The 17,255-nt window shown below is 33.4% G+C and overlaps 1 protein-coding gene across 4 annotated transcripts in view; it reads left to right on the forward strand.

Moving 5' to 3' along the window:
• SPOCK3 (SPARC (osteonectin), cwcv and kazal like domains proteoglycan 3) overlaps positions 1-17,255 on the forward strand; it is a gene marked incomplete at both ends in the record, with an annotated part of 492,934 nt that overhangs the window by 321,434 nt on the left and 154,245 nt on the right. For all 4 annotated transcript variants that reach the window (XM_080797427.1, XM_080797425.1, XM_080797426.1 and 1 more), the window contains one exon: positions 4,941-5,055. In XM_080797427.1, coding sequence (XP_080653553.1) covers positions 4,941-5,055 — 115 coding nt within the window. The remainder of the gene's footprint in view (positions 1-4,940; positions 5,056-17,255) is intronic.

Below are 17,255 nucleotides of genomic sequence, written 5' to 3' on the forward strand. Positions count from 1 at the left end.
AGCACATGACCTTATAACTCAAGTAAATCAGTTAGTCATATAAACAACAGCAAGGTTTCTTTATATGCATAGATTCACAATCTCAGTTTAGGTGAGGGAATATACAATCCTGACATCCTAAGACTACATTGGATTAAACCAAATTTAAGGCAGAATGTAATACAGCCATCCCATGTACATACTCAGGTACTCTTCAAAGAGAAACCATTTGAAACAGTAGTGCATCAGTTCTGAGTCCATAATCCATGTGTCAGGTTGCTTTCTTCTTGGTATGTTCTCATGTTGCACTGTAAGATACCGTAAGGTCAGTGCCAAATGAGAAATTTCTTTTTGATATATTGAGATGCATTCAATTTGGAAAGAAAAATAAAATATGTGTAATAATAACTCCTGTTTGGAACATCAGAGATATATTGATTCAAAAATAATGTACATTTGTTGTTTCATTTTTTCCTGGCTGTTCTCCTTAGTCAGATAGTCTAGTTGCCAACTGATACAGTATTTTAACTGGTTCATGACTACATGACAAGGATTATAAATTTATTAACCTGGGTTAAAGGCTCCTTACTGTCCTTATGTCATCTCATCCCAGCTTAAATTCAACTAATCTTTTTTTTTTTTTTAAGATTTTTATTTATTTGAGAGAGAGAGAGAGAATGAGAGAGAGAGAGAGAGCATGGGATGGGGGAGGGAATGGGAGAAGCAGACTCCCCCCACTGAGCAGGGAGCCCTGTGCGGGACTCAATCCTGGGACTCCAGGATCATGACCTGAGCCGAAGGCAGTCACCCAACCAACTGCACCACCCAGGGGCCCTCAACTAATCTTTTTAATACCCAATTTCTAGATGTCTGATAGAAACATTTTGAGGTGTAAGAGGAAATCGACTTGCATAGCATCTAGCCATAAATGTTGCTTATAGACTTTAACATTCTCAGGACTCTTTTGGTTCTTTTCTCATTTTGATTTTGCTTAATAGCATCTATGCTCACATCTCTAGTGTTGTCTCTGTAAAGGATTTACCTCTCTCTCCTCAGAGAGACTGTGGACTCTGAGGAACTAACTGATGGTTTTTGGGGGAAGGGGTGGGAGGTTGGGTGAGCCTGGTGGTGGGTATTGTGGAGGGCACGTATTGCATGGAGCACTGGGTGTGGTGCATAAAAAATGAATTCTGGAACACTGAAAAGAAATTTAAAAAATAAATTAAAAAAATTAGGAAGATGAGTTTAACCTGCCTCATGTCACAGGTTGACCCTAGATTAAGAGGTATGCTATAACATTGGTATGTAAAATTTAGTTTCCCAAAATAAAATTTCTGGTGAGAAAAGGAGACATTTGTACAAAATAAATGGGGTGTTGTTTCTTAATGAAAAGTAGAGTGACAGAGAAAACAATGGGGTAGTGTTCACTTTAGGGCATAGGGTTGCCAAAAGTTTTTGCTATGCTTAACTCCCTGCTTGTTATTTATGCTACAATAATAACATGTGCATGTAATTGGTAAATCCCAATGAATGAATGGGTTAAAGTCTAAATCAAGTTTTTTTTTTTCCTCCTCTGGTTGTCTTTGCATGGGAAACACCAAAGTGGGGATCAGAAAAACTCAAGAAAAGACTTATACTTGCAAAGGAGTTTATTAGAGCAGACTATGAGGAATTCTATTCATGAGAGCTCAGATCATGTCTCAGATATTGATAAAGATATATAATGTAATATTTTAGTACAAGGTAGATTGAAACGAACACTAAAAAAGTGATTCATCATATTCCAAATTTTCAATTTATTTTTTTCATTTGAATCAAAATTTTTATCATTACAAAAAGAAGCAGAACATTGTTGCAATTTTTAGCTACTGCTAATTATATACTTGTTCTCCATGAGAAGCACTATAAAATAGTGCTCAAATTCCATGTTAGCCATACATTTTTGATCAGTTGCATAAAATTTTTTTAGCTTTATTTGAAAGACTTTATTTATTTATTTAAGATTTTATTTATTCATTTGAGAGAGAAAGAGAGAGCACAAGCAGGAGGAGAGGCAGAGGGAGAGGAAGAAGCAGACTCTCCTCTGAGCTAGATCCCAGGACACTGAGATCATGATCTGAGCTGAAGGCAGATGCTTAACCATCTGAGCTACCCAGGAGCCCCTGAAAGACTTATTTTTTAAAAAATATATCTGTCTTACCTCAGTGATCAAAATATAATGCATCAAACTGCGTAACACAGTGTTTGACACAGAGGGATACATCAGTGAAAGTCATCATTTATAAGCTGTGTATTTTGTTTTAGCTGATTTGTCTTTTGTTTGTTTGTTTCTGTTTTTTTTTTTTTTTTCTGGATAATTTAAGAACTTGTAACTGGTAGTTTATGCCATTGTGTTTGTTTGTTTGTTTGTTTTTAAATCTTACTGCATTACTTTAATGAATGACCAAGAAAAAATTCCTAAAGAAATATGGAAGGGATTCTGAGAGTTTAGTTAATTATTCATTGTCCAGAGCTGAATCAGGACACTATTGACATTTGAGGTCAGATAATGCTTTATTTTGGGGGCCTTACTTATGTCTCAAAGTATGTTTAGCACCATTTCTCGCCTCCAGTAAGTGCTAGCTACAATCCCTCCTTCACAACTCTAACAACCAAAAAGGTTTCCAAATGTCCCCTAGGGGCAAAATGACTTCAACTGAGAACCTCTGATCAAAGCCATTCAACAAGGCCATGGTGATTGCATTATCTTAAAAATCTACAATAATAGCCTGTCCCAATGTCTATTACCCTGATGGTTGGAGTCTTTGGTATGGGCAGACCAGATCTCTCCTATAGTAAGATCATATTTTCTTCTTTGATCCTGTGATTAAACAAATGACTTTAACTTGCTTTCCCTGACAAGTGTCAACTTTGACCATTAAAAAATCATTTTGCAGGCTTGCTTTTCACAGTAACTCCTACCTAAAATATTCTCAATACTCAGGGTCTTAGATAATCAGGAATGCATTAATCATGTCTTTCTCTACAGAATTTCCATTTTTTGGTAATTATAAACTAATGAGCATGCCCTTTATGTGATATTTTAGTTCACTTATACCTTTATAAATATTTCAGCTTTGTGATAATTAGGTAAATTGAATGTCATTAATTAGAAATCCAATCAGTAGGTGTAGCTAAAAAATATTTTAAAATAGTACTTTTAATGTCCTAACATTCTTTGGATAAAATTCTTCATGATGCTGTTTTTTGAAAATCAATCCATAAGTAAATAAAACTAACTGGTTTCCTGATTACAGGAAACAGATTCTTACAACTATCAACAATGGGGTAGATTTGCTTTCCTTCTGATTCTGTTGGTCTTTATAGAAATGTAAACAGGAAAAAAAGTGTTTGATAGAACCATTCTGAAAAAGAAATTGTTTTATCTATAAAGTAATTCTTTTTCAAAGCTGTAATTTCATCACATGCAAATTTTAGACAGCTTAGAAATTTTTTTTAATGTCAAAGAAAGTTATCTAAGAGTTGAAACTTTTTAAACTCACAGCTCATGTATTTTTGTTGTTCACTCAGTTACTTTCAAGCTTTCATTTTCTTTGAATTAAAAAAATCACTTTTAAAATAAACCACATTTAGAATATAAATGAGTATGGCATAACACATTTTTGAAGACAGCTAACATATTTTCAAATTTTAAATTTTAATATTAGTTATAATTAATATTGACTTTTGACTTTGTTCACATACCATTTACAATTGTTCTTGAACTTTTCTTAAATTATGTCATGAGTCAGAATTTCATATAACTAGATCCAGGGTTCTAAAATATTAAGTTAAAAGAAGTTAGAGTAAAAAATATTACATTTAAGTTCTCAAAGTTTTATATAACTTATCATTAAAGTGCTTTTAATTTCTTATCTATTTTTACTTTTGATTTAGCCATTGGGCATTTTAATTACATTCAAAATTCACTGTGATTTTACAAGTCAAAATCATTTCCTTAATTACTGAAACATTGAATAATAATAAAAAAATTATTTTTTGAAAGGGTTTATTCCTCCAAAAAGGCCCCATCAAGCCATTACATATATAATCCAAGTATAATAATTTTAACTCATTTGCTGAAAGGCTAGTTATGAATTTTGCCTGTCCATTAGAGAGTTATTTGACAAAGAAAAAATGTTTTACAGATATGAGTAATGTGATTAGTCACGGGGTGTACTCACTGTTTCTTGGTATCAGCTGAAGCTGAATTAAATTAGTCACTGGTACATTTGTCGATTGGAGCCAGAAAGTCTGCCCTATTTAATTTGAAAATAATTTGCACTGAGTAAATTTATGGACGTAGCCATTAAAGAAATCACATTACTTCAGAATTGGCAAGATCTATTTCTTTTAGAGTAGGAAGGCAATTATTGCCTCTTAAAAGATGGAGTAGGTTTACAATTTTTAAATCATGTTAAATTGAACAGTTCTGAAATATTAACGAGTTAAGGATATTCAGGCTTAAAATCCTACAAAGAGTAATGTTTACAAACAAAACCAAAACAAAATTTAGCTAAACTAAAGAAAACAAAACAAAACTTCATGTGCCATAATAATTTTGATTAATATAATTCAGACTTTGTTAACAACTGAGAGCCCAGTTCATGGTAGCTACCACTCTAGGAAGACCACCTATTTATTTCTTAAAGCTCTGTAGATTCAGTGTTATTATTCCAATGCTATATGAGAAAATCAAGGCTGAGAACATTTAAGAAACCAACTCCAAATGTCGCATTTAGGAATCCGTACTCATAGAATTGAAATCAGGTGTAATGTTCTTCCTTCCATACTATTTTTCCATTTGTCTTTTCCATAGCACGTGTAATAGAATTACCAGTGTGCTATTGCCCCTTTCTTGACTTTGTATTGATATAACTAAATGTATCTAAATAATTATTTTTTTTTCTCTTTGTATACAGTGCAAACTAGAGCATCAGGCATGTGTCTTAGGAAAACAGATCTCAGTCAGATGTGAAGGACGTTGCCCATGTCCTTCATTTAAGTCCACAAGTACAAGCAGAAATGTTAAGAGAGGTAAGTGATGAAAATTTATTTATAGTTTTGCATTTGTTTTCCCTATTAAGATGTCTTGCAATAAATGTTGTCATTAAATACAAAATGAGGTTTACTACTTAATAGTAATACCCCATAGTAAGTACATTGTAAATGACCTTTCTTTTAAGTCGCAACTATTATAGCAAGTAACATTTTTCTAATTTCTATTTATCTTGAGAGTAACAGTTGGATGTTTCTTTCCTACATGTTCATCATATATGGGAAATCTAAAGCTATACCTTCTATAAATTATTGTGTCGAAAATGTGTTTGATTTTCCTTTTTTTTAAATTTTGGAGCAAGTCAGTGGTAAAGTAGTAAGTGATAAAGTAGTTCGATCAGATGCGAAACTAGTCAATACAATCCTTTTAAAATAAAAATGTCTACCTCATATACTGTGTGTGTGTAGAAATTCATTATGAAATGATTTCATAAATTAAACTTTCTTTTGACTCGGCCTGGAGTCCTTAGATCTTTCTTTTTATTGGTTTGATGTCTAATAATAACATAATGAAATACATTTAACTTCCTATGTGTTATTGTATACAATTTGATCTTTTGTAGATCATTTATTGTAACTTATACAGTATTATTTACATGTTTGAATACTGTTTATGCCTTTAAAAAATATCTCCATGGCAGTTTCACTTCTTCATAGCTATAGATAAGGAAGCAAATACAGGGGATAGATGTTCCTTTAAGTCAAAGACTATTTTATAGAGCATCATCATCATTTATCATATATTTTGTAATCATATGAATCTTGTAATTTAATAGTTATTACTGTGGGTCCTTAATGCAGAGAATTGAATTTTGTTGCCCTTTTTACGGCAAATACAAATAATTGATTAGCAGATAGGAAAAATCTTAGTTAATATGAAGTTCATTCGATATAAACTACACATTTTGTTGAGCAAGCACGCTGTACTTGATATTCCATGTTACAGTACCACAACAAATATTTTATTACAGATAAAGGGTATTTTTTAAAGTTTTTGTTTAAATTCCAGTTAGTTATGTACAATGTAATATTAGTTTTAGGTGTACAATATAATGATTATAAAACCTTTGAACTTTAATCATACCATTTCTATTGGTCTTTACTTACTAGGTAATATTTAAGATTTAAAAAATGGAAACCTATGTTATCATATCACCTTTAATAAGGCAACTAAGTCAACTTTAATACTGAAAAGCAAATTGACTCGGAAATTCATGGTGAGCTAGTGCTTAAACATTAGGCAATGTGCACAAAGAAAACATGTGGTGGAAGAAAAGGTCTAAGCTGCCTCCCAAGAACCTGTTCTTTAAGCCTCTCCTTTGTTCCCTATACCAGCTTATGTCCAGCTTCAGAGCTTGCTTCCTTCTGGATTTCCCACCCTCCATATCCCCTATCCACTCTTTCTAGCATAGTCCAAATTAGGATATTCAGCATGACCTTGGATATATTAATCAGCCCCCATATAATTAAGAGATAACTATAGTTTTCCTTCAACTGAACTACTTTAATATCTCTATCTTCCTTATACCCACTCCCTATTTATATAATTGAATACATTTTCCTCTGAAAATCACTTCAGGTACAAAGTAAATCTTACCTTGGTATTCAATATCCATGTCTCATTCTTTTCACGGGAGACTATTAAGAACATTTGAAAAGGAGTATCATAATTAGCATAGTCCTCTGATACATCACACTCTTCAACAAGGTTTCCCTTCAAGAAGACTTCTACTTTTGGAGTGCCTGGGTGGCTCAGTGGGTTAAGCCTCTGCCTTCAGCTCAGGTCATGATCTCAGGGTCCTGGGATCGAGCCCTGTGTTGGTCTCTGTGCTCAGGAGGGAGCCTGCTTTCCCCTCTCTGTCTACCTCTCTGCCTACTTGTGATCTCTGTCTGTCAAATAAATAAATAAAATTAAAAAAAAAAAAAAGAAGGCTCCTACTTTTGAACTTATGCTTGAATGAGAAGGTATGTTTGATGTTGATCAATATATCCTATCCTCCCACAAACTGCAAAAGGAACTTAATATGCTTTAAATATGAAAAGTAACATATTTGAGAAGAGGATTCTTGTGAGTAAACAATGATTGTTTCATGTTGCTCAGATTCTCTGGGCAATGTTTGTATTAATATGTCCAGAAGGAAACTTTTCTTAAAGTCATATTGTCAGGGGATAAAGATCACTTGTGTTCAATTGTGTGTGGAAAGAGAGGCAAGAAGAATTTAAAATAATCCTGTTCTGATGGATTGTCAGGGCAAAGCGAGTACAGGATTTTGCTAGCTTCTGTGGAAAAGCAGTACAGAAAATTGTGAATGCCATTTCTACACAGTGTCAAAGGCCAAGAGACATGGGAAATGTAAAACTTAGTTCAATATCATTTCTAATCTTTCAACTGCCATTTACATTAGAAGCATGCCTTCAGTAGACTGACTTTGGCAGTGCAGGAAATTCTATTTGATAACATCTCTGTTTTAGGAATGTGAGGAAGAAACTACCAATAGTGAAATAGTTTTAAAATCTTTCTGGTTTCCTGCATTTGAGCCTAAATTGACACCATATTATGTTTTCACTATATTAAAGCAGAATAAATTCTTCAAAACTACCTGTAATCTATAAAAACTAATAAAAATGCATTTCCTTTATGAAATAGAAAAAATTTTTCCTCTGTTCTCCTAATGTATTCAATAATGAATATGCACAAATTGGTCCAAGTATATACAGTCAACTAACAAAAATTTTAAAAATAGCTTATATTTTTGAAATTCCAGATTCTGAATTTACTTAGGTAAATAAGCACACCCCTTCTTCAATTGGTAACTTAATGATACACTTTTCTATTTTTGAACCCATAAAATCAAGATTACAAAGGCCATATGCTTCTAGGTTCCTATAGTGTATTACTTTCTGCCCCCCCAGTCACCATTTTTTAAAGTTTATCATTTAGTACACACAGAGAATGATTATTTAGAAGGTTAATCAATTTCATTCAAAGATGATTGACATTTCAGATGATTTTTTAAGCTAATATATTTTATATACTCAGGTTAATAAGAGATTCAAGTTGTGACCATGGTCTATGAAAAGAACATTTTCCACAGAACTTTCATATAATATACAATGCAATCCTACATCTTAGGAGGGACTTGCAGGACCAAAGAGTAAGAGCAATGGAAAGGACCTTAGAAAGTGTTTGTTTTGTAGCTGGTAAATCTAGTTTCAAATGGATATACCCTAGACATATTTTAGATGATCTACACAGAAGTGGTCTGTAAACACAGTAAACTGTAGACCTGTGATATGCCATAAGTGTTCCATTAGGTTATTCACTTGATTGGCTAGATTCAGAAGACCCTTTAAATGACATTTCCTTTTAGTTTCAAATTTGAGTATTCTAATCCCCCAAATACTTTTAAAAAAATAATTATGTATTCTATATGGTTATTATGGTTTTTGTGTATCTAATCTCTTAAAAATTTTATTAATTTTAAATAATATCATTTTAATGCTTTTTACCCTCACCTCAACATGCATTTAAACACACTTACACACCGTCATAGTTTGAAATATTGAGTTGGAATGGAGACAGCAAGAGAAATGAAGAGAACCCATAAAATATTTCAACATTATCAAAAATATAAAAGAAAACAAGTGTTGATGAGGATGTGGAGGAAAGGCAACACTTGTACACTGTAAATTGGAATAGCCATTGTGGAAAATAGTATGGAACTTCCTCCAAACACTAAAAAAACTACCATATGATCAGCAATACCACTTCTGGGTATATAACCAAGAAAATGAAATCAGTATCTCAAAGAGATGTCTGTATTCCCATGCTCACTGCGGCATTATTTACAAAGTATGAGAGCAACCTAAGTGTTCAGTGTTGGGTGAATAGAGAAATTGTGATATGTAACATTCCATTCCATGTGTACACTAAAGCAGAAGATTCTGCCAAATGCAGCAACACGGATGAACCCGGACAACACTATGCTAAGTGACATAAGCCAGAAGAAGAAAGAAAAAAACTGCATGGTCTCTCTTATGTGGAGAATCTTTAAAAGGTTGAGTACATAGAACCAAAGAGTAGAAAAGTGGTTACCAAGGGTGAGGAGATCGGGGAAGTGGGGGAGAAGTTGATCAAAGGATGTAAAATCACAGTTACTAAGGTTGAATAAGTCTAGAGATCCAAGGTACCGCATGTCAACTATGGTTAATAACACCATTTTGAATATTAGAGACTTGCTAAGAGAATAGGAGCCAGATGTTCTCACCATACACAACATGCACACAAAATGGTAACTATGTGAGGACATGACATGTAAATTAGCCTGACTGGGTGATTTATAGAATGCTAATAAAAAATACCAGGTTGGTTTTTTTGGTCCTGTGGCTCATAGTTTCCATTACATCCTCATCTGAATTTTTTTGTACAACTCAAGTCTCCTTTTTTCAGAAATTGGGACTCTTGTAACTCAATCTTTTTCTCATTTTACTTCTTTCTCTGAGAGTATCAGAATTATTGGATGCTTAATCACTATAACTATTAGCCTGCATACTAGACTTGCTTGCTTCTAATTTTGATTGTGTGGGTACGTTTGTGTGTAACTCCTTTACAGAACTTCCGTTTTATGTGGGGTAGCATAATTTATTGGCTGAAAGTATAGATTCTAGAAATAGTTCTACACTGGGTGTGTAACCTTTGGCATTATATTTAAATTTATGACTCCCAGTTTTTTCATCTGTAAAACAGTATGTATATATATACACAGACAGATAGATATAGATATAAATTGTAAAAACTTATGGATGCATTCCCTCAAATTAAACCATCTTTGAATTTCTATTTCATTTTAATCAATGACACTTGTTAAATGCTGTTGAATTCTAATAAAATATATAATTTTTCATACATTAAAAGTCATTTTTTTAAAAGATTTTATTTATTTATTTGACAGGCAGAGATCATAAGTAAGCAGAGAGGCAGGCACAGAGAGAGAGAGGAAGAGAAGCAGGCTCCCCGCTGAGCAGAGAGCGATGTGGGGCTCTATCCCGGGACCCCTGGGATCATGACCTGGGCCGAAGGCAGAGGCTTTAACACACTGAAGCACCCAGGCGCCCCTTAAAAGTCATTTTAAATTTTATTCTTATGCTTTTTTATCAGATTGGAGAGATTTCATTTCTTTAATCCGTAGTATTTATACACGGGAAATTAACTGTGCATTGGACGTTTGAAGTAACTTAGCATTTGAATTCTGTGGTGAAGGAGCTATTATGGGTTATTTTCTTTGATAAATCTTTCACATTATTTTCATAACTACTGGTCTTTGAAGAGTGTATGTGTGCGTTTATTGTGTGCACCTATATCTTTTTCATATAATTGTGCTAATTTATGCTTTCTCAGATAAATGTCTGCTTATTTAGATTTTAAATATATTAATGCACGTTGTCCAGGATATTGTTTTTGTTAACTAAAAACACCCTCTCTAGTCATTTAAGATCTTCAAGAAAGTTATATTTTTAACTACAACTCTAAACACATTTGTTAACACCTATACCTTAATACCTTCATTGTTTTTGCGATTTTAATTTTGTGGAGTTTATTTAAAGATTCTTGAATTCTTCAGTACTTGCTTTTGCTATTTAGTTTGTATCAGAATTTGTGTGTATTAGTGTTAAGTTGGCACTATAGGTCTAGAAAGTTAGAAGAAAGCAGTTTTGATTCATATGTTGCTGCCAAGGGCAATGTAAAAACCTATTTTTCAAACATTGAGCCTTGATATCAGCCACACATTTTCAAGCACAATGGATTTAACCACGAAGTACGAGGACATTGTGCTTGCTTTTGTTCTTGCTTGGGACCCTCATCAGGCACAAAGTAAAGAAGACATTGTTCTGAGTCGGTCTTATATCAGAGATCATAGTGCTCACCAAAGTCATGTGTGGAGTCACAGATCATTCAGCAACAGGGGAAAAAAAAAAGAGCTCTTCTTGTAATGAAAGTTACTTCATCCAAGACTGATTAAAATGTTTTTAAATACATGTGGGAAGCTATAGGTTTGTAAAGTCTTCAGTTGTCTCTTGACATGCTAAACTAGAAACCTGATGGGTTTTATCCACAAAAAGTTTTATGGGGATGAGTTCTGTGTTCTGACAGCCATTTTTCTCTCTGTTCACTTCATTGCTCTGGATCCTACAGAGCCCTATTAAGAAACATAATTTACTTAGTTATTGTACTATGATTATAAATGAATTTAGTTAAAGAAAGAACATTGAGTAAGAACTTATTTATGCCTTCTTCCAAGTGGCAAAAAGAAAAATACTTTTAACATTTATTTCTCTTATGGACTTTAAAAAATTCCTTTATGATGGAAAGAATTTTCAATAGGAAACAGTTTAACATCAGTGTACTAATATGCTCTTAGAACATGCGTATTTCTCCATGAAAAATAATATTAATAAATTATAAGTTCTTCTATAATTTTACTTTACTAGATTCATAGAAAAATAAAATTAAATAAAATTATTGGGACATGTTAAAGGATAATTTATAATAAAAATAAAGCTTAATCTTTTGGAATATTTGAAGGATGTTTCTGGATGATTAAAATTAATATTTTTTTTTAAGATTTTATTTATTTGTTTGACAGACAGAGATCACAAGTAGGCGGAGAGGCAGGCAGGGGGGCAGATAAGCAGGCTCCCCATGGAGCAGAGAGTCTTATGCTGGGCTTGATCCCAGGACCCTGGGATCATGACCTGAGCTGAAGGCAGAGGCTTAACCCACTGAGCCACCCAGGTGCCCCTAAAATTAATATTTCTTAAAAAACAGAACTAACCAGGGTGTCTGAGTGGCTCAGTCAGTTAAGTGTCTGCCTTTGGCTCTGGTCATGATCCCAGGATCCTGGGACAGAGCCCCGCATTGGACTCCCAGCTCAGCGGAGAGCCTGCTTCTCCCTCTCCCTCTGCCTGCCACTCTTTCTAATGTGCTCTCTATCTCTCTGTCAAATAAATAAATAAAATCTTAAAAAAAAAAAAAAAAAAACAGAACCCAGAAATGGACTTTTAAAATTTATTTTTAATTGATATATATGTAATACATAGCACTATAAATTTAAGGTACATACATGTTGATTTGATACATTTATATATTGTAACATGATTGATATTGTAGTGATAATTAGTACATATCATGTTATATAATTATCATTTCTTTTTAGTGGTTAGATTAAGTTCTAGTTTCTTAGCACATTTGATGATTATAATATAATATTGTTCTCTATTCGCTATACTGTAAATTAGGTCTCTAGGACTTATTTGTTATTCATTGCAAGTTTGTACCCCTGAACAACATATATCCTATAACCCCACCCCTCATCGCCTAGTAACCACCATTTTACTCTGTTTTACAAATTTGGCTTTTTTTTAAATTTCACAAATGTCTGATATAACACAGTATTAGTCTTCCTCTACCTGACCTGTATCGCTTAGCATAAAATGCACTCAAGGTCCATCCATGTTGTCACATATGGTGGGATGCCCTTCATTCTTCACGGCTGGAAAATATCCCATTGTATGCGTATGTGTGTGTGTGTGTGTATGTGTGTGTGTATGTATATATATACACACATACACCATTCATTTTTTGTAGTATACTTGACAATGCGACATTAGTTTCAGGTGCACAACATAGTGCTTCAACATCTCTGTAGGTTATACTTCTCAACAAAAAAAGTATCTACCTTCTGTCATCATGTAACACCATTACAATATCATTGACTATTTTTGGAAAGGGTTGGTTTTATTTTTTTTATTTTTTTTATTTTTTTTATTTTTTTTTAAAGATTTTATTTATTTATTTGTCAGAGAGAGAGAGGGAGAGAGAGAGAGAGAGCGAGCACAGGCAGAGGCAGAGGGAGAAGCAGGCTCCCCATCAAGCAAGGAGCCCGATGTGGGACTCGATCCCAGGACGCTGGGATCATGACCTGAGCCGAAGGCAGCTGCTTAACCAACTGAGCCACCCAGGCGTCCCAAGGGTTGGTTTTAAATGTGGAGATAGCTGTAGCTCTTCCTTGAAGAAGCCTTTTAAGCCTTTTTGTGTTGCTATTTAGGTGATTGATTTCAAATTTTACATAAATATTTTATTTCCTGCATAAAATTACTGTAGGATTAATCTTTATCTTCCCTATAAATTCTAGTTAAAAATTCTGTCTCTTAAGTTTATGCAGTTGTATGTTATCAAGTGTAAAAGGGGGATATAGCCCTGTATTAGTTCTTACACCATCAAAGGACAATTTATACATTGTCTTTGTTAACTCCTTTCAAGGGCATATCTAATTCATTGTTTGAAAATAATTCCTTACAACGTGTAAGAACTCTTTTTAAAAGCAGGAGTAATAGTCACAATATTTAACAGCAAGTATGGAATAGGTCCCAACAAATCAGAATTGACACAAGTCCAATCACAATCAGTGTCCACTGTGATATGGTCTGTCATCACTTTTAGTTAAACATTAGAGACAAACAAGAGATGAAGTAAGGCACTGAACATTTCTGGATTCAAAATGGATATGTTGAGATCATTAGGAGTTTGATATCAGCCAAACCTTTTCCTGATATTTGCATGGTAAACTGTGTACATTTCTTTGAAAGAACATTTCTTGAAAGAACAAATAAAAATGCACCAAATAGAGGGATACTTTCATCCAAACTGTTCTGCATTTGAACCTTTATTATACTAGTCTCATCTTCTTTTTACTTTAGAGGTTTAAGCCCTAATACAGAAGCCACTTTATATTTAAGCATAGTGCAAGGAAGAAAAGAAATAATAATTGCATAATCACAAATAAAAATATAAAACAATACTATTTCCAGTAATACACATGCCCTCTGTCTCCCATCCACACAATACATATCTAAAAAAGTATAATCTCCCCCATGTTAAACAGTGTTGTTCTCCACCAATATTGAAGATAATGTAAGATTATGAGATGTTTGCTATTCCACTTCTAATATAGAATTATAATTTTTCAAAATGTGGAAGTAAGGCCAATTGTTTTTTATTTAGATCTCCTGAGAAATATTTTTGTAAGTAAAGAAACCATAAAATACATTTAAAGTTAGCATCACATATTCTAAATAGTACTTTGGAATAACATTTCAGAGTTTAAATTATAGTTTCTTTATGTAGCTTTTTTTTTTTTTTTTTTTTTTTTAAAGATTTTATTTATTTATTCGACAGAGAGAAATCACAAGTAGGCAGAGAGGCAGGCAGAGAGAGAGAGTAGGAAGCAGGCTCCCTGCTGAGCAGAGAGCCCGATGTGGGGCTCGATCCCAGGACCCTGAGATCATGACCTGAGCCGAAGGCAGAGGCTTTAACCCACTGAGCCACCCAGGCGCCCCCTCTTTATGTAGCTTACTAGCTTTTTCCAAAAATTTCAATGAGTTCCCAGGATCCTGATGATAATTTTAAGCCTCAAAATAAGAAAGAAAACCAAAGTCAATGAAGTATTTATATAGTTCCATAAAAAATTGATGTGTTATTTTGGAAGATAGGAAAAAATAGACCATCAGCTTTAGGATATATATATTTTATAGAAGAAACCATGAAGCCAGATTGAATACAAAAACAAAAAAAAAATGAAAATAGACTCTTTTTCTGTAAAATATATTTAGAACAGTAATTTAGTTGAACTAAAGACACTGTATGTATTACTTTTTTTTTTTTTTTTTTTTAAAGATTTTTTATTTATTTATTTGACAGACAGAGATTACAAGTAGGCAGAGGCAGGGAGAGAGGGAGGAAGGGAAGCAGGCTCCCTGCTGAGCAGAGAGCCCGATGTGGGGCTCGATCCCAGGACCCTGGGATCATGACCTGAGCCGAAGGCAGAGGCTTTAACCCACTGAGCCACCCAGGCGCCCTGTATGTATTACTTTATATTTCTTTATTTGCTGATACTACTTTTAATAGTTTTGATGAGTTGCTATTAGTGAATTTACTAAATAAATTACTTAATCTTAGAAATAGAATAGATTCTGTATCAAATTACCTGTTACTTTGCAAATGTCTAAAGTGAGAAGAGAAAAAAAAATGCAGTTGTGTGATTGATTTTCTATTCACAAATTAAAGAATGTAAAATATGCCCTATTTCAAAATGCTTACAAAACTAAAATTGTATTTCATTATATTCTATATACCTCCACAACTAATTTTAGAAGTATATTTTGAAGTTCTTCATGATTTTTGTGTGTTTTTTTTTTTTTACAATGTAACTTTTCACTATTAGTTTGTTTAGTTTATTTGGAAATCATAGTTTAAAAGAAAATGAATAATGAATAACAAAAACATAATATTTTGCATAAATGTTTGGACAAACTAGTCTAGAAAGATTTTCAGTGAATTCAACATGTAGAGAAGGGTTATATTTGGATTTTTAACACTGAAATAAGGATGTGTTCAGGTTAAATATGAGAGTTCAAGAACGGAAAAGCAAGAGCAGTTGGAGGTTTACAATAACTGAGGCTTGAGAGGATAGTGATTAAAGTTAGGGATAAGAAGTGGGTGATGGATTCAAGAAATATTTTAGAAGCAAAATGGTCAGGAACTTGTTGATTGTTTGAATTTAGGGAAGGTGACATGGCCAGCAGTCAATGACCACTTCTGAGAAGATTATGATCATAAAACCAAGATGGAAATTTGTAAAAATATCTAGTTTAAAAGGGAAAATCAGTAGGTCCAATATTAGTGTGTTTAAAGAGTCTAGGGTCTATCCAAATGCAGACACATTTGTGTTTATACATCTGAGGGAAGATACCTGGTTGGAAGAAACGCTGGAGACCTCTTGAAGTGCAAAATGTGAGAGGTCTGGAAAAGACTGATAAGCACAAGCCCATAATGGAAACGAGAATCAGGAAAGAATGGTGTACCAGAAACTGAAGGATTCTGCCTTAGAAGAGATAATAAACTTGACTCCCAAATTTAGGAGGAATGTTCTGTCATATGAAGCTTAAGAAATGATCACAGACTTTGGCAATTAGAATATCAGTAGTGGTTGTACTTCAGCATACACCAGTTAAATGAAGAAATGCAAATGACTTGGTGTATGTAATTGGTATTCAATAAATGTTTTTCTTTCTACTACTACTCATTTGCCATTCCCAACATATAATCCATCCCAGCCAATCTGGTGAGATTGAGACAACACAATAAATGTGTAGACTGTGAAGGAAAATGGTAAAAATAATATATATCTGATATCTCTTATGTGCCAGATACTTTGCCTCTGTCATATCATTTACTTTTCACAATATGTAGGTGTTATTGGTATACAAGTTGGACACAAGAAGAACCTGAACATCATAAAGTTAATGGATATATACAACTTAAAATACACTATACCTCATTTTATTGCAGCTTGCTTTATTGTGCTTTGCAGATATTATGGTTTTTAGATTGAAGGTTTGTGTCAACCCTGCATTGGGCAAGCCTATTGGTGCTATTTTTCTAAAATCCTTTGTTTATGTTATGTTATGTTATGTTTATGTTAAGTGTCTATGTCACATTTTGATCATTCTTATAATATTTCAAAACTTTTCATTATTATTATATTTGTTATGATGATTTATGTTCAGTAGTCTTTGATATTACCACTGTAATTATTTTGGGGTACCACAAATTGCATCCATATACAATGATGAACTTAATTAATAAATGTGTGTATTCTGACTTATCCACTGACTGCCTCCTATCTCTCATTCCTTGAGCTTCCCTCTCTTTCCTTAGACACTGCGATGCTGAAATTAGGCTAATTAATAGCTCTATGATGGCCTCTAAGTGTCCAAGTGAAAGGATCACATGTCTCTTACTTTAAATCAAAAGCTAGAAATGATTAAGAATCCTAAAGAAGGCATGTTGAAAGCCAAGACAGGCCAAAAGCTAGACATTTTGTACCAATTAGCCAAGTTGTGAATGCAAAGGAAAAGTCCTTGGAGGAAATTAAATGTGCTATTCCAGTGAATACTTGAATGATAAAAAAGTAAAACAACTATATTGTTAATAGGAAGAATGTTTGAGTTGTCTGGATAGATCAGACTAGTTACAAGATTCCCTTAAACCAAAGCCTAATCCAGAGCAAGTCCCTAACTCTCTTCAATTCTATGAAGGCTGAAAGAGGTGAGGAAGTCCT

The sequence above is a fragment of the Martes martes genome (genome assembly GCF_963455335.1).
Source record: "Martes martes genome assembly, chromosome: 2".
Taxonomy (NCBI): Eukaryota; Metazoa; Chordata; class Mammalia; order Carnivora; family Mustelidae; genus Martes; species Martes martes.